Source organism: Oratosquilla oratoria, chromosome 44 (genome assembly GCF_046742065.1).
Source record: "Oratosquilla oratoria isolate Oo_2021 chromosome 44, ASM4674206v1, whole genome shotgun sequence".
NCBI lineage: Eukaryota > Metazoa > Arthropoda > Malacostraca > Stomatopoda > Squillidae > Oratosquilla > Oratosquilla oratoria.
The window spans coordinates 14,919,732-14,942,721 of record NC_134820.1 but is presented as its reverse complement, the minus strand read 5'-3'; the positions used below and the strand labels follow the sequence as shown (position 1 = coordinate 14,942,721).

General features: G+C 37.9%; 1 protein-coding gene across 3 annotated transcripts in view; it reads left to right on the top strand.

Moving 5' to 3' along the window:
- LOC143022230 (uncharacterized) overlaps nt 1-22,990 on the top strand; it is a 94,788-nt gene that overhangs the window by 27,078 nt on the left and 44,720 nt on the right. For 2 of the 3 annotated variants that reach the window (XM_076180348.1, XM_076180349.1), the window contains 2 exons: nt 4,165-4,356; nt 13,950-14,303. In XM_076180348.1, coding sequence (XP_076036463.1) covers nt 4,165-4,356; nt 13,950-14,303 — 546 coding nt within the window. The remainder of the gene's footprint in view (nt 1-4,164; nt 4,357-13,949; nt 14,304-22,990) is intronic. The other variant, XM_076180350.1, reaches the window with a different exon arrangement.

The window sequence follows — 22,990 nt, the reverse complement described above, 5'->3', positions numbered from 1 at the left end:
GTTTTTTGGTGTTTTTAGTGCTGCTGTTTAGTGCTGTGCAATCACTATGCCACCCAAAAACCACTCCAAATCAATGGATTATTTACATCAACGGACACTGTTACCCCCCCCCTTTTAGTCCATTAACCTCTTCACTCCGGGGCACATCACAGGTCTGGCAGCATTAGCTGCCTGACGTGCGATGTTGCGTCTTAATAATCGCATTATAAAAAATAAAGTTAGTGCTCAATCGTTCGTTCTCTTTCACCAGTGTATTTTGATAGCCATAGAAAATTGATGAAGCCAGTTTAGAGAGAATGGAAATTACGTAGATACGACTATAATAAATATAATCAAGATGGTGACGTCGGCATCATCGAGTACCCACTTGCTCCTCATGCCGCCTACGTAGGCGTCACCATATGGAAGTGGTTAATGAGAGGTAGTACTGTACATACATACATATACCAAAGGCTTTTTCCCACTTGTAAGGGAGGTGGCCAAACACAAAGGCATAAAAATCACTCCCGCCCATTCCATCCCCAACATACTTCACTCCCCTCTACCCTCTTCCCTCCCTCTTATGTTGGCACCTCCTGGATGACGGGTCATCCCTGCACCTTGTCCACTGCCCTGGGTCAGAAGAAGTGTTGCAAGACACAGTACAGCCACAGCAAGGCCACTCCATTAAATCAGCAACCACCCTTCTCCATCCCCTCATGCAGAAAAGGAGAAGACGGGGAGAAATCCCTTCGGGCTGTGTCAATTTATTTCTCATACATACCCCCTCACCCGCCCATTCCCAACCCACTCCTCCCATGCGTCACAGCATCATCCATACACAACCATTCTCCATTCATCCCTATCTTCTGTATTCTCCCATCCTTCCTCAACAGACATTCCCCTCTTTCCCAATGCCCCTTTTACCCCATCCATCCATCTCATCCTTGGTCAACCCCTCAAGTTCACTCCTTCCACCTCTGCCTTCCACACCTCTTTTACTAATCTTTCTTCACTCATTCTTTCCATGTGTCCAAACCATCCCAATACTCTTTCATCAACCCTATCTCCCAACTCCCTTTCCACCCCTGTTCTCCTCCTCACCTCCTCATTTCACACTCTATCCAACCTAGTAACCCCTATCATACTTCTCAGACACCTCATCTCAAGCACATTCAAACTCCTTCTCTCTTCCTCTCTTATGTTCCATGTTTCTGCCCTGTATAGTGCTGTTGGCACAATCACTCCTTCATACAGTCTCCTCTTAGCATCCATTCCCAATTGTCTATTTCTCATTACACTTTTTAATCCACCAAGGCATTTACTCACTTCTTTTAATCTACATTCTACCTCCACCTCCACTCCTCCCTTTCCTGCCACATTTGCACCCAAGTATCTAAAACTATCCACTTCCTTCAGTCTCCCTTAATACTCACTTCCAGTTTGCTGCCACTCTCTCCCCTTGTACATCTCATCACCTTACTTTTGCCCACATTCATCTTCAATTTCCTTCTTTCACACACCCTCTCAAACTCTGTCAGTAACTTCTTCAATCCCTCCTCTGATCCTGCTACAAGTGCAGTGTCATCAGCAAACAACAATGCTTATCTCCCACTTTTCTCAATTTTCTTTAACCATTTCCAATCACCTGACCCACTACCCTTGCATTTACCTCTCACACCACCCCATCCATGTATAAATTGAACAGCCAGGGTGACATAACACATCCCTAATGAAGTCCTACCTTAACCTCAAACCACTCACTCTCTCCATTTCTAATCCTAACCCAAGCTCTACTACTCTTGTAAAAACTCTTGACTGCTTTTCAAATCTGATCCATGCAACTACCTGTTCTAAACCCACACTGTTCCTCACCAATTACTCCCTCTGTTCCTCTCCTAATCCTTTCAATCAAGACCCTCCCATAAGCCTTTCCAACTACACTTAACAAGCTGATCCCTCAGAAACTACTACACTCACATTTGTCCCCTTTTCCTTTGTAAAATGGAACTATACAGTCATAGGTACTGGGCATTAAAATATTTTCTTTTGCCAAAATTGGCAAAGTTATTATTTCATACAGTATGGAATGATTTTTGTAATTCAGAGTTCATTTTGCTCAGAATTTTGTTTCAAATAAACTTTTTTTTTTTTGGGGGGGGGAATGATCAAGACCAAGGAAATTATAAAGAAAAAAATGCTTAGTTGGACAAATTTCTTAAAAAAAAAAGGAAGAAAAGACAAAATAGGAATCCCCCTATACAAGATATTAGGGTTAAAAAGATAAGGTAAAATTGAATTGTTAAAATAGGTTGATAAATAGGGAAGTACTGTAGTTGATTTTTTTTATTTATTTGTTTATTTATTTATTTATTTTATTTTTTTATTACCAAGCTGTTCAATGGATGTGAATACCCCCAATGCTAGATGGTACCCTGAGCACAGTTGCACCAGTTTGGTTGTTGTTGTTGTTGTTGTTGTTGTCGTTCCCTAGACTGTCTGTCCGAGCAGTCCCGTCTCCCCAAGGAATGCTACAGCCGAAACTGGGTTTTCCCACAAATCCTTTATAGAGTGTATGTTGTGTCGTTTGCGTGCATGATTGTGTATAATGCAGTCTTCCATTATGGTATGTGGTGAATTGTTACATCCTGGGCAGCTGTTCACAATGCGGTCATCCAGCCTCTTCTGGTAGCTTAGAAGTGCTGGGTGGTGGCCGCACCACAGTCTGGCCAAGTGGACTCTGTCCTTTCATGGGAGAGAGGATTCAGAAGGGTGGATATCAGGGGGTCTGGCATGCAGCAGTGTGTTGTCTTTCAGTGTGTTAATGGAGTGGTGAGTGATATGATTATGAATATGTTTCCGGAGGCTGGTATTTGGTGGTTGTGGAGGAAGAGAAGAGAGTATTTGTGCGTAATAAAGGTCTTTGGGTGTTGTTTTAATGTTTCTTGGTGTGTGTGGGTGTTCTGCTATGTAGTGTAGCGGGTGTGATGTGTTTGTGGTGGCTGCGGCAAGTGTTTGTGTGCCTCTCATGTCGAGGTGGTCCTTGACTTTGAGGACTTTTGTTTCATGGTGTAAATGGTCTGTTGGTGTTGTATTTGTGCAGCCTGTAATTGTTTTTAGGGCTTTGTTTTGTATGATTTGAAGGGTGTTGTGGTGTGTCTCACTGAGATTAGGAGCCCATGCAGGACTCGCATAATTCAATACTGAGCGTATGCATTGTTTGTATATTGTTATATTAGTTTCTTTGTTTTGTCCAACTGTCGTTCCAGTGATTGACTTAAGTGCGTCAAGTCTAGGTGTGCATTTGTTTTTTATGTTTGTGATGTGTTGTTTGAAAGACATGGATGTATCGTATGTTACACCAAGAATTTTTGGTGTGTTTGTGTGTGGTATTAGAGTGTTGTTGATGTAGAGATGAGGTATGTATTTGTGTTCTTGTCAGGTGTGGGATGGTTTTATCAGTGGGGCTGTCTGGGGGTTGTTGGAGTGTTGAGTTTGGCAGTCTTTCTTGAAGGGCTTGTTTAGTGATCTAAATGTTTTTGTATGGATGTTTATATGGTGTATGTGGTAGAATGTTAAAGATGTCAAAATCATTGAAATTTGAGGCAAAATTATTATCATTTTGAATAGAAAGGCCAGTATTGTTACTTGCAAATAACAATACTTCAAAATGGATGTCAAAAATAAGTATCTCCTTGCCAGCAATCTTTAAAACCTATCACTCAGGTTTAGGCCTTAGGGGCTAACACTTGAACAGGCTGGGTCCAAGATCTGTCATCTTTGACTGTATTTCTTCCACCTTTTCATATAAAGAGAGCTTGCAACCTGCTACTATTGTAGGCTTGTGACAAGAATAGTTCCACACTAATACAGCTCAGAGACAGTCTAATAAATGGACCCAGAGAGATGTATGGGAAGACTGGAACACCATTGCTAACCACTTTTTTTTTTTTTTGTCATTGAAACTCTCTGGAAGAATTGTTTATCAAGAGAAGTGACCAAATAACTGAAAATACTTTGAATTCATGAAGTTGTAAACACTGAAAGTATTAACTAACATGAATTTTACTGTAAAACTTGATACTATGAATTATATTTGGTGCATCACCAGGTTGAAGGTATTAAACTTGAAATATGAAGCTATCTCAATGAAAAAAAAAATATAATATAAATTGTTTCATCCAGGAAGTAAATACTGTGGATGAACAATCAGCTGAGATTGATACAGCAGAAGCAGCACTGGTAGAAGTAGAAAAAGGGAAAAAGAAACTGAAAATACCTGAAAATCAGAGTCCCAAGACAGATATCAAACATATTCAAGAAAGCTTCATGGCTACAATGGAGGAACAAGATCTTGATCCACAGCTTGAAGATAAGGTATTGTAGGATTTTAGTGATGTATAAAGATTATAAGTAAATTGTGTAACATGTTGTATTGCTGATTAATTTTCTTTATTTTGTATGTTATGATTAATCTATGTAACTCAGTACTATACATTGAATGATATATTTATGTACACCATAAATATTCAGTTATTGCATGTGTCTAGAAGGTTCACAGGTCAATGGATCCTCTAATCACATTTAATCTATTTGCATCTGTAGTGCCTTGACATTAGCTAGAACTGTTTCAATGTTGCATAGGGCAATGTGCTTCTAGAATAGATAGACTAGGCCACTCAGCTTTTAGACATAATATAATTTCTGTTTTATTGCTTGGATCTTTAAAGCATGGTGGAAGGTATTGCTTATAGAGCAGGTATTTTAGAGGTGATTCTCATATATCATATGTTATGAGAAATGTTATTCAAAATGCAGTCAGATTGTTAGTACAATAAATAGAATGCAAATAACTTTTTTAGGGTTTATCTCCTAGGTAGCCAACAACAGTCACTGGATTGTCCCATAAGTTGCCCAAGGAAGAAGTATTGTGTTGTGTGGATATGGCTACAGTAGGACAGTGTAATATGAAGTGTTCTGTGTCCTTTGTGTGATGGTTACATCAAGGGTAGTTTATTTCTGTGTTGGTATTGTTTTGGCACTGGATAGTGATCTGAATAGACATGTAAGTGTGGTTCTTGCTTTTCTTAAGAATTTTTTTATTTCTGTGTAAGCTTTTATCTGCTGGGTTTTGTTAGAGGAGTGAATTGGGTGGATAGTCTTGGAGTGTCTATTTTGTAATCTGAGTGTGAATGTGCTTTTGGTATTTACCCAATTGTAACATACAGGAATGGAGTAATGCTTGTTCTGTCCTGTCTTTTAATTATCAGTTATCATAGCTTCAGCCTCATTGGGCAATATCCTTATTTTCCAACTATCATACTTAGATTTGAATTCATGTATTTTTTCTGCATGGGCTATATTGCCTTCTAGGTTTTTCCAAGTGGTTATGCATTTGTATGGAAAGCTGTATTTCTTTTAGACATTTCTTTTAGCTGTATATCTTTTAGACATTTAGTCTTTCTTAATTTGTTTTTATGACCTCTTAAATCCCTCCTATCCCTAATAAAGAGATATCTTCTGTCAGTATAGTGTATCCCCTTAAATGACCTATATACTGTAATCAAGTCACCTCCTCATCTTTGTTCTTTTAATGTTGGTAGATCCATACATCTCTCCCACAGTTTTACTGACATGGATGTCCAGTGTCTTTTATCAACACTCCCAAATTTTTCTCTTTTATCTTTGTAATTGATTCAATTCCTAAAGAATGGATAATTTTTTTTCTATCGCCAATTTCCTTTTTTTTTTTTTTTTAAGCTAATGAACTTATTTCTGTTCTTTGCTTTGTACAAATATAATGTCTAGATCTTTTTGCAACAGCTGACAGTCCTCATTTTTCATACATAAATATACCAAAGGCTTTTTCCCCCTTACAAGGGAGGTAGTCAAAAAACAAAGGCATAGAAACCACTCCCACCCATTCCATCCCCTCTACCCTCTTCCCTCTCTCTTATCTTGGCACCTCCTGGATGACGGGTCATCCCCGCATCATGTCTACTGCCCTGGGTCAGAAGCAGTGCCGCAAGACGTTTTTCATTCTTTTCATAATCTTTGCATTATCTGCAAATGTGTTGGTATAGCTTGTTCCTACCATCATGCCATTAATATAGATAAGAAATATCATAGGTGCTAACACTAAACCTTATGGAACTCCACTGATCGCTACTCTCCATCCTGACATCTTATCCTTTACTTCCACATGTACCTTCCCTACAAAAAATCTTTCATCCATTTGAGTAGTTTACTTCTTAATCCTCCAACATGTTCCAGTTTGTGTATAAGATGACTATGTAGCACTTTATCCAAAAGCCTTTTCTAGATCAAGGTACATATAGCCTACCCAGCCCTCTCTTTCTTTAACTATATCAATCACTTGTGAGTAAAAACATAATAGATTTGATACACATGACCTTCCAGAACTAAAGCCAAACTGACTCTCAGAAAGAAAGCCTTTGGTATATGCATGTATGTATTTATCTTTTACAATTCATTCACATAATTTCACTATTGTGTTGGTCAATGATACTGGCCTGTAATTTAGTGGTGTCTCTGTACTTCCATCTTTATAAATTAGTACTTCTTTAGCTATTTTTCAATCCTGTGACACTATTCCTTCTTTTAATGAACACAAGTCCAAGAATTTTTTCCATCTGTCGTTCCCAACGTTCTTCAAGTATACAGTTTGAGATCTTACCAAGTTTTAAGCTCCTCTCACATCCTGTGATTCCAAAAGATTTTGCACTTCCTTCCATGTCTATTTTTATATTTTCTTAGCCTAACTTATTGGTCATCTCAGCATCCTCAAAAAACTACTCTCCATTGTGAAGATAGATTCATTGTTTCAGATCTTCATTCATCATTTATGCTTGAGCTGAAGCCTCCTCAAAAACCTCACTGCCCACTAATAGCTTGGTGATTTCTTCCCAATGTCTCAATTTCCCATTGATAAACCTGTAAAACACTTTTGGTTCATCTCTGCATTTATCTGCAACACTCCTTTGAAAATTCCTTTCCTCCTCTCTGCAGATTCTTGTATAGTCATTTCTTGCTTGTTTGTAAGCTTTCTTTGTTGTATTGATTCCTCTCTGTTTCCCCAATGTCACATCCTAAGCATTTTTTAGCCATCTCACACCTTTTATTGAACCAGTCTTGTTTCTGCTTCTTCTTTCCATTAATCTTCAACATATGTGTGTACTTCCAAGTTCTAAATGGAGAGAAAGATTTCCCATTTCCTCAAAATTCCAGTGGAAGGTAGAAGGCTTATTAGATGTATGAGTTGTATATTGTTGGTTTAGTTTTCTTGTTGCATTCAGTTGGTTGCACTTGTTTGATGTAATGTGATGGGTGAGTAGTGTTGAGGGCTTTTGTATAGAAATATCCTCATGTGATGTATAGATAGGATTTTTTATTTATTTATTTTTTTTTTAGCCGTTCCATTAGAGTGGTTTTAGTGTACCCTGTTATTATTCTCAATGCATTATTTTCTATAGTTTTTTATGATGTTTATATTTTCCTTATTATTGGGAACCATACCGGAGATGTGTAGTCAAGTGTTGTTCTCAAGAACTATGTATAAATTAGGATTAGAGTTTTCCTCTGCTGGTCAGAGTAGAAATTTTATGACTGACATGAGTATGTTTATTTTCTTGTTGGTTTTCATTGTCAGATGATGATGTATTGACTATAGGTTGTATGGGTATCAAAAGTAAGGCCTAGAATTTATGGATTCTTTTATTGTGGAAGTGTTTGGCAATTCACTTTTACTCTTGGATGTTTCTTTGATTCATGGTTATCTGAAGTCAGTATTATTACTGATGTTTTTTTAATTGAGGTGACCATTGTGTTATTTCTAAGCCAGTGATCTAGTTTGTTTAGATAGGCTTGGGTGATCATAGCAGCTATTCTGTAGTTGCTATGCCGGGTTCATTATTATTGCCAGGTCATCTGCATAGGTGAGCACTGATTTTTATAGCTTTCCACACTTCTATGTTATTTGTATTTGATCAAGTCTATTTGTCTCTTTACCCAATTTTTCTTTCTTCTTGTTTATTAGATTTGTGCTGTCTTTGTTTAGTTTAGTTTTTTTTTTGCTATTGTCAATGACCAGTTGTGGTTCCATTTCTGCATGTAACCTCTTGGAATATGTCTATTACTGTCTTTCTGAAGGGTTATAGCTATTTTTTCATCTGATCTATGGCATAAGTCCTCAAGTTTTTTTTGTTTTGTTTTTCTTTTGTATATTTTAAGGGAGAAAGGATGGAGGAAGTGGATAGGTTTAGATACTTGGAGGTGCATATGGCAGGAAAGGAGTGGGAGTGGAGGTAGAATGTGTTCTGTGAATATGGTTTACTGTGAACCATGGTGATAGCTTTTTTCCTCTATAAGTGTAACATCTATTGTGTTTATGAATTGAAGCAGCTCTGTTTGTTAGTGATACCAATAATGTTTATTTGTAGTATGTGTAGGGTGTGTTTTTGTTTTGGCACAATATTGACATTTTTCCAATCTTGTGGTACCTTTCCTTCTTTGAGTGAGCAATCTATTATCTTATATATTTTGTCCATTAGTTCATCTATACATTCTTTTAGTAACCAATTTGCAATTCTGCCTGGGCTGTGTGATTTTCTGACATCAAGGTTTATTATTTGGTCCTTTAATTCTTTCTGTGTCACAATTATTTCTTTCACTATTTCCTGTTTATTTTCTAATTTACCATTTACATATCTGTAGAATAATTTAGGTTGATCCTTACATTTGTCTATTATGTCTTTTTCATAGTTTATTTTTTTCTTCCCTGCATATTTTTACATATTCATTTCTTAGTTTGATATATATTTGCCACTTTCCCATTTTTTTTTCTCCATCTTTTCCAAGCTTTGTCTCTTCTATCTTTTGCATTTCTACATTTTTTGTTGTACCAGCATTTAATGTACACCTTTTCCTGTTTTTGTTTTGGTATGTATTTATCCATTCCTTCATTATAGATTTTTTTTATATCCATTTCTCTTCCATATTTGTTTCTTCATTAAAGAAGTTTTCCCAATTCGCTTTTTAAAAGAATTTTCTGAGTTTCCCAAAATCCGTTTTGTTGTACATTAGTCTTCCTTTTCTGTGTTTCTCATTTCTTTCCAAATAAATTTCCTCTTTTTGCTCAAATTCAAATAGTTTGTGGTCACTCTTCCCAATTAGTGTCTTGTATTCCATTTTATCCACAATTTCAGGCTCTCACATAGATATTAAGTCTTGTCTCAACAGTTCCTCATTATTTCTGTCTGGTATTCTCTTTTACCCATTGAGTCATGTCCAGTAGTATATTTCCCCAAAGGTCCTCTCCATTTTTCACTGTCATCTCCTCCCAACATATTTCTTTAGAGTTAAAGTCACCCATAATTACTAAGTTTCCTTTCAGTATTTCATTTAATGGATGCTTAGTGTCTTCCAATATTTTGGAATGGTCACACACTTTCCAAGAATATGTTTTTGGGGACATATATCACTACAAATTTTCTACTTTTCATGTCACTGTTTTCAATATTTATTGTAATAAATTCCACATTATTATTTCCTTCTGTTATCTTTATCACATTTAAACCTTTCTTAGTCAAAAACATGACTCCTCCACCCTGTTTCTCATCTCTATTTTTTATCCAGTAATTATATAAACCTTGTCCAACAGTATTTGGTGGTACTGGACCTTTTCATTTTGTCTCTACTATTCCCATTATATCTGTTTTCTCTTTTGCCAGATAGTCATTTAATTCATTTAATCCTGAAATCATGCCATCTATGTTGGTATACATTATTTTTAGTTTTTTCCTTTTTCCTCCTTTTATGTTTCTTTTATTACGACATATCTTTGTTGTTATATATATATATATATACCATTTTCTTGACTCGAGTCCAGTACATACATATACCAAAGGCTTTTTCCCCCTTACACGGGGGGTAGCCAAAAAGAAAAAGGCATAGAAATCACTCCCACCCATTTCATTTCCCATATATTCCACTCCCCTCCACCCTCCTCCCTCCTCCCTCCCTCTTATCTTGGCACATCCTGGATGACAGGTCATCCCTGCATCCTGTCCACTGCCCTGGGTCAGAAGGAGTGTTGCAAGACACAGCACATCCAAAGCAAGGCCGCTTCATAAAGTCGGCGACCCCCCCCTCTCCATCCCCTCATGCAGAAAAGGAGAAGATGGGGAGAAATCCCTTCGAGCTGCATCAATTTTTTTTTTTCTCATACATACCTCCTCATCCCCCATCCCCCACCCACTCCCCCTCATGCATCACAGCCTCATCTATACACAATCCTTCTCCATTCACCCCTATCTTCTGTCCTCTCCCGTCCTTCCTCTACAGACATTCCTCTCTTTTGTAAAACCCCTTTCACCCCATCCATCCATCTCATCCTAGGACGCCCCCTCATATTCACTCCTTCCATCTCCGCCTTCCACACTTCTTTTACTAATCTTTCTTCACTCATTCTTTCCATGTGTCCAAACCACCCTAATACTCTTTCATCAACCCTATCTCCCAGCTCCCTTTCCACCCCTGTTCTCCTCCTCACCTCATTTCTCACTCTATCTAGCCTAGTAACCCCTATCATACTTCTCAGACACCTCATCTCAAACACATTCAAACTCCTTCTCTCTTCCTCTCTCATGTTCCATGTTTCTGCCCCGTATGTTGCTGTTGGTACAATCACTCCCTCATATAACCTCTTCTTAGCATCCATTCCCAGATATCTATTTCTCATTACAATTTTTAATCCACCAAGGCATTTACTCGCTTCTCTCAATCTACATTCTACCTCCACCCCCACTCCTTTTCCTGTCACATTCGCACCCAAGTATCTAAAACTATCCACTTCCTCCAGTCTTTCACCCTTAACCCCTTCCATACGGTGCCGCACACGTAGGCGTCATGGACTTAGATCTCGGTGGCAGCAGCCAATGCCAGCCGTACGACGTGTCGTAATAATACTCGCATCATAAAATATAGTCACTGCTTATATCGATCGTTCTCTCTTCACCCGTGAATTTTGATAACCATAGAAAATGCGATTACAAAAGAATTAGAAAGAATGTCATTATGGAGGGGCGACTACAATAAATATAATCAAGACGCCGATATGGCAGCCTCGCGAATACACTCGCTCCCCATGACGCCTACGTGTGCGGCACCGTATGGAAGGGGTTAATGCTCACTTCCAACCTACTGTCACTCCCCTTGTACATCTCATCACCTTACTTTTGTCCACATTTATCTTTAGCTTCCTTCTTTCATACACCTTCTCACACTATGTCACTAACTTCCTCAAGTCCAGTACTCTAAAAAAAAACTCGTTTTTTTCAGTCCCTGTTCTTCTCTCATTTTTTTTTTGTTAGCTTCATTTCTTAGTGTCTTTTCTCTCTCATTTCTTTTTTTATCCATATATTTTTGTAATTTTCACTTTTTGCCAACTTTGCTGTTTTTATATAAGAACAGAACATAAGAATGAAGGAGACTGCAAGAGACTATAAGGCCTACACAAGGCAGCTCCATATCCATCACCACCTATCATTCCCATCCATAAAGTTGTCTAACCATTTCTTAAAACAACTGATAGTTTCAGCGCTCACTACATGGTTACTAAGTCTATTCCATTCATTGACCACCCTATTAGTAAACTAATTCTTGCCTATTTCCTTCTTAAATCTAAATTTGTTCAGTTTGAATCCATTACTGTGAGCCCTGCCCTGTTGTTTTAATATGATGACCTTGTTTGCATCACCCTTTTTAAAGCCTTTGATCCACTTGAACACCTTTATTAGTATAGTCCCATCCTATGCACTTCCTCTATTTCCTTTTCCATTTCTTGCCCCTCCTCTTTTATCTCTTTTAGAATTTCTTTTGCTATATCATTCTCTTATTCTCTTAAATATCTAGCTACGTTGTGTTTTTCTTTAACACCATAAACTGCTATACATTTTTTTTTTATCAACTGTGTCTCTGACCCAATTTTCTTTCTCTTTGATTATTTTAATGACTGTTTCCTTTGCATTTTCTTCCAATTGTACTATTTCTTTAAAAGTTTTTTTTTTTTTCTTGTTCCACTTTCCATTGGTTTTTGATTTCTTGAAGATCTGTCTCTTTTATGGTTTCTCAAACTTTCTTGGTCACCTTTTGTATTTGTTCTTTTACTTCTTTTTTCAAAGCCTCATTTTTGTTAGTATCTTCATTTTTCATTCTTTCATTCTCATTTTTGACTATGTTTAATGCCTCTCTTAGATCATTAAGCTCCCTATTTATTTCAGCATTTCGTTTTTTCAACTCTATCACTTCTCTATACGCCCTGTATTCTGTTTTCAGATCTATAATTTCATTTATTAGTTCTGTGATCTGATTTCTTAGAATATTTTTATACCTTGTTTCCCTTTCCAAATCTATACCTCTACCTAGTATTCCACTTTCTTTTGCAAACCCTGAAGATGCAATATTTTCATACCTTTGATTCCTCTTTGGCATTTCCCAGTTGCAACTCTTACCTTTGGGATGACACCTAACAGTGATTCAACCCTGCTTACATCTAGTCTTCTCTTCGTTTGTTCACTATATTTTTGTCTATCTTCATCATCTTCCATTTTATATTTTTACCTCAAAGTAAATTTATTCTATTATATTATTTTGGTCACCTGATAAACAAAGCCCAATACAGTACCAATTAGGTGTTTCCTCCAACTTGTTGAAAAAACACTGCACTTCTAGATGTCCGTTCCAGACTGTATCTCTTGATGTGCGGTGGCTGCATTTCCATTTCATTTTGTACTGATTTATGTTGGTGAGTGTGCATGCAAGATGAACCCATGTATAACATGTGTTGCACTTGGCTGATGTGTGTAGGATAGGTGTATGGGCATGGGTTTGTTTCTATGTCTCAAGCTGGTGGGAGAGGAGACAGGGGATAGGTGTTGGTGTGCTAACCTCCTTATGAAAAAAAAGAAAACAAAAGAAATGGAAGTGGGGAAGATAGATAAGTAGTAGGTATAAGAAAATTATGAGTTTTGGGGGCTCATTGGAGACCAGAAAGCAGCCTCTAGGGGCCAAGACCTCCTTGTGGAGATGGGGGTTTTGTGTTACTTTGTAACCAGAAATCAATAGTGGCTTGATTGAAGGTCAGGATATTTCCATCCATTCTTAAAAAAAGAGGGTACTATTATTGTAGATGTAATGGCTTGGAGTAGGGTGGGGTGGTTAGGGCAACCTAGTTAACACTCATATTAATTCATAATTATAGATGTGAAAGGTAAAACAAAGTATCTTAGCATATAGCATTTGTTCATCAAGAAATATGGTGTGATATTAATTATATATTTTTCTTTTATCATCCTAAGGTTCCTGTATTCCTCTCTGCTATGATATGTGACTAGTAGGCTGTGCTATAGATGGGCTCAGTTATATGTTTAGGTCAGATTATTTCAAAATGATTTGGTGATATGCAACTTGAAGTTCAATTGAGTATATTTTCTTAGCAGTCTGTTGGCACATACTGCATGGTAGTGCTTGCTGGAACAAGGTTATGGTATAGTAACATATTTTAATGATGGTTTGATATAATATATGGTATGATTTGTTTGGACTTAAAGTAATAGATTCATTGTGTAGTTTGATATTAGGGTAGGATATTTAATGTTACTAAATGTTTAACCCTTTCAACCCAGTGGCTTACTTTTTCAAGTTTTTCACTGGCTGGTTCTAGCCAGTGTTTTCCATATTAGTAATGGTTTCTAGACTGAAGGGATCAAAATTGTCTTGATTGAGCTCTTCAGCCTAGTGACTCACTCCATGAGTTCATTTGTGGCTAAGAGCTGATTATTTTGTTCACCTGAGAGGCAGCTCCTGGACTGAAGGGGTTAAAGGCCTCGGATCACAGACCCATTGCATTGCATGCAGCCCAATGGTCACCTTACCTAGTCTTGTAATGACAGGAAGGGAACAGACAGGCGCAGGACGGTAACTCCCTCGGTATGATGATGATTGATGCTGGGGAGATGGTGGAGCAGGTAGGAGAAAACAAGGTGGTGCAAATGGAAGTGCTTGAGGAGGCATCAGGGGAGTCGCTATTCAAGGATGGGCCCTCCACAAGCGGCCAGGTCATGGAGGGAAGCAATATAGTGGAACTGCAGGCCTTGGACCCAGAGGAACTTGATCCGGGCCCCTCACAGGCGCAGATTCCACCCCCACACCTCACCCCTCAGAGTCCAAACCACTCCACACAGGAGGGAGACTACTCACCCTCATCTGTGCATCCCTTGGACAACAGTGGTGGCCCTCACATTTCTGTAAGCAGTGTGGGTTTGTGCTGCTCATGGTTGTTTGCCACCTTGCACGCCTTGTCTGCCTTTTCCAGCACTTTCAGAGGTAGCCAGCAGCAAAGGTCCATGTAGTTCAAAGAATGACCAGCTGTAGGTACAGTAAATAAGATATTGTTATATAATTAGGAAAAACTAGCATGTGTATTATTGCTTTTGTGTTGCATGTGTTCAGGAAATGTATTGGAGAGATTCTGGAAAATGTTTTATTTCATGTACATCAAAAGTCTGATATATTTCTTTAGGAAGAACTGGAGCACTGAAACATATATCCGAAAGTATTTTCATAATTCTGTCTGAAATGACTGATAATAGACATTATCATTCAGTGTAATATATGCTATTATTGTCTCTTTTTAAAACTATATGGACATCACTACATTTCTAATTTCTTATGGATACTATACACAAATCCTTGCAATGTTGGTGCATTACTCAGTTATGTACTTTAGGAAAAGTTATTACATAGTATAGTTTAGTGAAACAGAATACGTAAGGGTTGGTATACCTGAAATTATTTACTGTTTTTTAAAATATAAGTAAACTTATTAATTAGAAATTACTACAAGTGAAAATTAATTGATAATTCATACTGAAGTTTCTTATAGTGATGATAAAAACAATTAGATATACAATAATAGTAGTTGCTACATAATTTTGATACTCTGCTGTAGTATGCTTAAGCACTATGGGAAACCAGTATATTCATAATCTACAGAGGATTTCATAATGTTGAGTTTGTGCTTTGCCTTGGCCACCTTAAGGGGGATGGCCTTTGTATATCAGTGGATTTGTTCAGTGTACTGTTTGCTTTGACTAGAAATTTTATAAAAGAGCTTGGTTATTACATACTTATGGAATGTTATTTTATTCAGTTATGCAGTGAGTCATGCACCTGTTATGAACTCATGTTCATGGACACAAATATATTCAACTGTTTGGCATTGGATTCTGAGATGCTTTTGATTGATGCTACAGGTGCATGCTTATGTACATTTGAATGTGTTATTACTAATTTTGTTTTATCTCCTTATCATTACAATTGAGGACATGTATTTCTTTTTGTATATATGTGTATATATATATATATATTTACCTAGTTATATATGTGTGTGTGTGTGTGTGTATTTACCTAGTTGAATCACAATGGCAAAAGCCGACAAGACTGAGAATAAACACCTTGTGAGATCGAAACCTTTATTGGTACTACGAATGTGTCATGTCTGTACTTGAAAAAGCTGTAACAAGCGAAACGTAGTACCAATAAAGGTTTCGATCTCACAAGGTGTTTATTCTCAGATTTACCTAGTTGTACTTAGTTGTATTTTATGAGAAGGGGAGCTATGCTCGTGGTGTCCCGTCTTTATATCTCATTTTATCTAGACTGTTTTTTAATTCATGTATTGTTTTTGTAAACACCACTTTCTCATCTAACTTGTTCCAAATGTCTATTACTCTGTGGGAAAAGCTGTTCTTTTTCAGGTCCCTTCTATAACTGTCTTTCTTGATTTTCTTTCCGTGTCCTCTTGTATTTCTACTATCCCATTTTATTAGATCCTCTCTATCAATAGTTTCTATGCCTTTCATGATTCTATAAATACTTATCAAGTCTCCTGTCTCTCTTCTTTGCTCTAATGTCTGTAGCTCAAGTTTTGCTACTCTCTCTTCATATGATAGTTCTGAGAGTGTTGGTGCCAATTTTGTAATTGCTCTTTGTATTCTTTCAAGTTTTGTTGTACATTTTTTTGTACTTGGTGACCACGTCGTCGCTGCATATTCCAATCTTGGTCTTATCAAGGTGACTAGTATTTTCTTCACCATTTCTTCGTCCAGGTATGTAAATGCCACTTTGATTGTTCTTATTAGATTATAAGTTTCTCCAGAAGTTTTGTTTATATGTTTCTCAGGGGACATATTCATAATAATGACTCCCAGGTCCTTCTCATTTTCTACTTTTTTTATTTCTTCTTCTCCCAATTTATATGATCCCACTATTCTTTTTTTGCTTCTTCCAAATTCCATTATACTACACTTCTTGATATTGAATTCCATCTCCCACTTCCTACTCCATTCCCATACTATGAGATCACTCTGTAGCAATTCACAGTCTTCTTCAGTGTTCACTTTTTCAACAATTTTGCATCATCCGCAAAGAAGCTTATATAACTTTCAATTCCTTTATCCATATCATTAATATATATATATATATATATATATATATATATATATATATATATATATATATATATATATATATATATATATATATATATATATAGCAAACATTATTGGGGCCACAACTGTTCCTTGTGGAACACCACTTATCACTTCATTCCAATTAGAGTGTTTGTCTCTTATCACCACTCTCATTTTTCTTTCATGCAAGAAGTCTTCCATCCACTTCAGCAGTTTGTCCTGTATTCCTCCTGCAGTTTCTAATTTCTTAAGTAACTTCTTATGTGGCACCTATCAAAAGCTTTTTTCAGGTCTAGAAATGCACAATCAGCCCAGCCATCTTTCTTGTATTACATCTGTTAGCCTTGAATAGAAACACATTGAGTTTGTGATACATGATCGTCCTTGTCTAAATCCAAATTGCCTTGGATTTAGTATGTTGTTGTTTTTTCAAATGCCTTACCCATCTAATTTTGATAATTCTTTCACAAATTTTAGCTATCGTACTTGTAAGAGAGACCGGTCTATAGTTAGTAAGGTCTTCCTTGTTTCCCCCTTTATATATTGGTACTATATTTGCTCTTTTCCAATCTTCTGGAACTTTTCCTTCTTTCAAGGAACTGTTTATTAGGCTATGTATTTTGTCTGTTAGTTCATTCCTGCATTCTCTCAAAATCCAGTTTGCTATTTCATCTGGTCCATGTGATTTTCTGACATCGAGATTACTCAAGTGTTTCATTATTTCATTCCTTGATACTTCTATCTCTTTCATAGGGGGGGACTTTCTCCTCCCATTCAATATCTCTAGGTTGTATGTTCTCCCTTGTAAACACTGATTTAAAATGCCTGCTCATAATTTCTGCCATTTCTATTTCCTCTGTGTATTCAACTCCTCCTTGTCGTAGTTTCTCTAATTCTTGTTTGTTTTTCAGTTTGTTGTTTACAAATCTATAAAATAGTTTTGGTTGATCTTTACATTTTTCTATGACATCTTTTTTGTATTTTCTCTTTTCTTCTCTGCACACTTGTATATATTCATTTCTATAACTAGTACCGGTATATAATTTCCATTTTTCAGGTCTTTTGTCTTTTTTCCATTTTATCCAAGCTTTATCCCTTTTGTCTTTTAACTCCCTACATCTTTTGTTGTACCAGCATTTTACATATTCTTTTTCTTGCTTTTGTCTTGGAACATACTTTTTCACTCCTTTGTTATAAATTTGTGTCAAAATATTCCATTTCTCTTCTACTGTTCTTTCCTCCTTGTGTATTCTTTCCCAGTCAGCTTTTTGAAAGAATTCTCATATTTTATAAAAAAAAAAAAAAAAAAAAAAAATTCATACATCAATCTTCCCTTTCTATATTGTTCGTTTTTTCATGTGTTTTTCCTCATTTAGTTCCAGTTCAACCAATATGTGGTCACTTTTACTTATTGGTGTTTTATATTCAATCTTGTCCATTATTTCAGGTTCTGATGTGATTATTAGGTCCAGTCTCGATGGTTCTTCCTCATTTCTATACCTAGTATTCTCTTGTATCCATTGCATCACTGTATGTTCTATAATCATATCAAGTAGTACATTTCCCCATAGGTCATCTCCACCCTTCACTGTCATCTCTTCCCAGCAGATTTCTTTACAATTAAAGTCACCCATTATAACTATTCTTCCTCCATCTTCCATTATCTTATTTAGTGTTATCCTTGTGTCTTCTAACATATTTTTGTGTTCTTTCTTTTCCCACAAATCTGTTTTAGGAGACACATAATTTACTACAAACTTCCTGCTCTTCCCATCCTTGTCCTCCACTTCCATCATAATCATCTCTACTCTATTCTTTCCATATGTGACATTCCTCACATTTATATCCTTCTTAGTCAAGAACATAACTCCACCCCCTTGTTTTACCTCACTCTTTCTAATCCAATAATTATATGCACCATGTCCTACACTGTTAGGTGGTAGTGGACCTTTTAATTGTCTCTACAATTCCCATTATGTCCGGTTCTTTTTCCTTTAAGGTAATCATTCAATTCGTTCAAGCCTGTTATTAAGCCATCTATATTTGTGTAAGACACTTTTAATTTTCTGCTACTTCCATCATGCTGTACATGAGTTACCCCTGGATTCTATGAACTAGTTTGATCATGTTTTCTGTGTTTATTATTACTCAGAGTAAAAGAGAACAAGTAATACAGCAGTGATTTTATATTTTATTATGCTAGTAGTGTGATGAATCATATGTTTGGAAGCCAATGGTGCGTGCGAGAAATTGAGTTGTACTGAAGTGGCTAATCCCCCAAGACATTTACTTGCTTCTCTCAATATACAGTTTACCTCCACACCTCTCCACCATTTCCTGTGATATATGACCCCAAATGCTTGAAACTATCTACTTCCTTCAACCTCTCTCCTTTAAGATTTACTTCCAACTCACTGCCATCCTCCCCCTGTACATCTCATCAATTTTTACCCATATTTACCTTCAACTTTCTCCTATTGCATACCTTCCAAAAGTCCATTATTAACTGCCTTAATTCCCCCTCTAACCCTGCCACAAGTGCTGTGTTGTCTGCAAGCAACAACTAGCTCACCTTGCACTCCTCTCCACTATCTCTAATCATCTCCCATTCCCTGCCCATCACCCTCACATTTACCTCCCATACCACCCCATCCATGTACACATTGAAGAGCCATGGTGACATGACACATCCCTGATACAACCCCACCTTTACCTGAAATCACTTGGTCTCTCCATTTCCAGTCCTAACACAGGCTCAACTACTCTCTATATTAGCAGGTGAACTAGTACAGCATTAAAAATCACCTGTGCCTTTTCTGACCTACATTTGGCACGTAATTTACATGGCATAGATCCTGCTCAATCTACTTTCACCTACTAACTGCCACTCTCCAGTCCAGTCTTGGTTTATATACCATCTAAATGCTGAGGTCATCATCTGGTGAGGGGAGTTAACAGTTTTGCAATCTTAATCTTATTGTTCTTACAAATGGAAGGTTTAAATATATGTTATATTATAAAGGTGTTGTTGTTGTTGTCATTCCCTAGACAGTCTGTCTGAGCAGGCCCATCTTCCCAAAGAATGCCATGGCCAGAATGGGGTTTTCCCACAAATACTTTATAGAGTGTATGTTGTGTTGTTTGCATGCATGATTGTGTACAATACAGCCTTCCATTATGTGTTGAATAGTATGGTGTGAAGTGTTACATCCTGGGCAGTTCCCAAAAATGTGGTTATCCAGCCTCTTCTGGTAGCTTAGAAGGGCTGGGTGATGGCTGCACCACAGTCTGGCCAGATGGACTCTGTCTTTTCATGGGAGAGAGGATTCAGAGGGATTGATATCAGGGGGTCTGGCATGCAGCAGTGTGTTGTCTTTTAGTGTGTTAATGAAATAGTGAGTGATATAATTATGAATATGTTTCCAAAGGCTGGTATTTGGTGGTTGTGGAGGAAGAGAAGAGAGTATTTGTGTGTGATATAGGTACTTGGGTGTTATTTTTATGTTTCTTGGTGTGTGTGGGTGTTCTGCTATGTAGTATAGTGGGTGGGCTGTGTTTGTTGAGGCTGCAGCAAGTGTTTGTGTGCCTCTCATGTCAAGGTGATCCTTGACTTTGAGGACTTTTGTTTCATAGTGTAGATGGTCTGTATGTGTTGTTTTTGCACAGCCTGTAATTGTTTTTAGGGCTTTGTTTTGTATGGTCTGAAGGGTGTTGAGGTGTGTCTCACTAAGATTAGGTGCCCATGGTTATTTCTTGTAATTTGATTTGGGTTTGGGTTTATTTGGGGGTGTGGTGTATGTGTGCTTTGGAAATGTGTTTTTGACCACTTAGCCATTATCACATACTGATCATGCAATGGTTGGTTGCCTAGGGCATGGATGGGTGTTCGTTCATATGTGTTATGATGTAGTTTTCCATGGGTAATGTTATCATATGTAAGGTTACATCCTTCAAAAACTCTTGACTGCCCTTAACAGCTTTCCCCCAATTCTATATATCTGCAATACCTCCCACAGTGCCTTCCTGTCTACCCTGTCATAACTTCTCCAAATCTGAGTCCCAAAAAATATCCTTACCTTTTGCCAAGTCCTTCTCACAAATCTGCCTTACCATAAAATTTTATTCACACACTTTCCCAAACCCACTCTGCTCACAAATACTCCCTCTGTTCCTCTCCTAATGCTCTCAATTAAAACCCTCTCATAAGCCATCTCAAGTACACTGAACACACCAATCCCTCTAAAACTACTACAATCACTTTTGTCCCCTGTTCCTTTGTAAAGTGTAACTATACAGATACTCCTCCAGTCCTCTGGCATTCTACCCTGCCTTAAACACACATTAAACAACCTCACTAACCAGTCCACTATAATTCTCCCTCCCTTCTTTTGACATGCAACGTGACACCAATCCAACTCAGGTGCCTTACCAGCTCTCATCATTTTCAAACTCCTTGTATCTCATATTTTCTTATATCTCTTAAAAAAAATTCCCGTCACCATCATTTTCTTAGTGCTTCCCACTGCCATAATCAATCTCTCCCTATCCTTCTCCACATTCAACAATTCTCTAAAATACTCTACCCATTTTCCCTTTACTGCCTTCGCTTCCATTATTATCTGTCCATCTGCACCTTTCACCGTCTCTACCTGATTCACTTTATTCCAAAACATTATTTTATTCTTTTCAAAATTCTGTCATACTCCTACCCCATTTTACATCTGCCGTCCTCTTTGCCTCCTTTACCTTATGTTTTGTTTCTCCTTTGTTTTCCTTGTACCTCTCATATGTTTCCAGAGACCTACTTTGCAACCAATCCTGAAATACTTGCATATTCTTTCCAGATGTATGAGATTTTGTTATATAACCAATAGATGAAAATGTCAGTTAAGTCTCTTATGACCGTTTGGCCAAGGTGATAGGGGCGAGTGGAGAATGGCTGTGTATGGATATTTTGATGCAGCTGAAAGGGATTTTCTCCGTCTTTTCTTTTTTCTATGTCGAAGAAGGGAGGGAGGGCATGGGGATGGGGGTGAGGTTATGTATGGATGATATTTTGAATCGGCCGAAAGATATTTCACCTAATCTTCTCTATTTTCTGTATGAGGGAATAGAGAAGGGGGACAGTGTAAATGAACCAGTCTTGCTGTGGATGTGCTGTGTCTTGCTGCATTGCTTCTGACCTGGGCAGTGAGCAGGAGATAGGGATGACCCTTCACCCATGAAAGAGAAACAAGGGTGCCAGATGGGAGTGGGCGTGTGTCTTTGACTGGGTTACCTCCCATATACAGGGTGTTTGGAATAAATTTGACACTTTTTTAGAAAGGAAAGAAAAAGTCATATCTTCGCCAAAAATTTATGTATTCTCAAAATTGAAAGTGCATTTCTTAGAGGATCTTTTGCCAAATACACCTCACTCAAAGAAATCACCCTGAGCCTCCACCATGGCCTCCAGGTGGGACCTGAACCTGCAGCACGCAGCCTTCATGGTGTTCTTCAAGAGACACCTGAACACCAGTTTGACCCTGGCAATCAGCTCGTCCTTGGTGTTGCAGGTGATACAATTGGTGTCTTCTTCAACTGTGCCCCAAACATAATAGTCCATGGGGTTGCACTCAGGCGAGTTGGGGGGCCAGATGTGGAACTGGTGAAGTCATAAAAGTTCTCTGACAGCCACGTCTGGGTTTTCCCGGAGGTGTGACATAGAGCGGAGTCCTGCTGCCACACGTATGGTCTTCCCGCAGCCACCCTGTCCACCCAGTGTTTGACAGCAGTGGACAGCAACTCAATATAGCCATCTTAAGTGAGTCTGAGTCCCTCTTCAAAGATGTGGAGCGACATGATGTGGCCTTCACTGGAAACGCCCAAAGACAATCACAGTTTGAGGGAACTTGGTCTTCATGAAGTGTGAGACTTCATGCAGACTGTAGGCTAGCTACCTGTTGCTCTGTGCATTGTGGAACTGGTCCTGACAGAAGTTCTTTTCATCTGAGAAGAACAAGAACATCCCCAGCTCGATTTGATGTTTGACCTTGTTGAGGAGTTTCTTGGCTTTTGTAAGGCAGTTCTCTTGGGCCTTGGCAGTGAGTAGTTGGCCCTTGCACCTCTTGTATGAGGAGTAGCGAAGATCCTCGTTCAGCACTTTCTTCATAGTTGCCACTTCAATGCCCATCTCTCTTGCCAAGGTCTGCATTACCTTGCCAGTATCGTGCTGCACTTTTTTTTTTTTTACAGCTCAACAAATTTCGTTGTGCAGAGTCAGAATACCTACTATGATCATTCCTCCCAACCACTGCTTCCACATCTCCATCGCAATTCTCTAGCTCACATCTCATGGCCTTCACAGTATTCAAGGAGCACAGAGCTACAGCTAAGATTTCCAAATTTTTCAATCCGGCACGGATCATCATGATGCAGGTCACTCTTCCAATATTCTAGTGCTTTCCAGTCATCCATGCTCT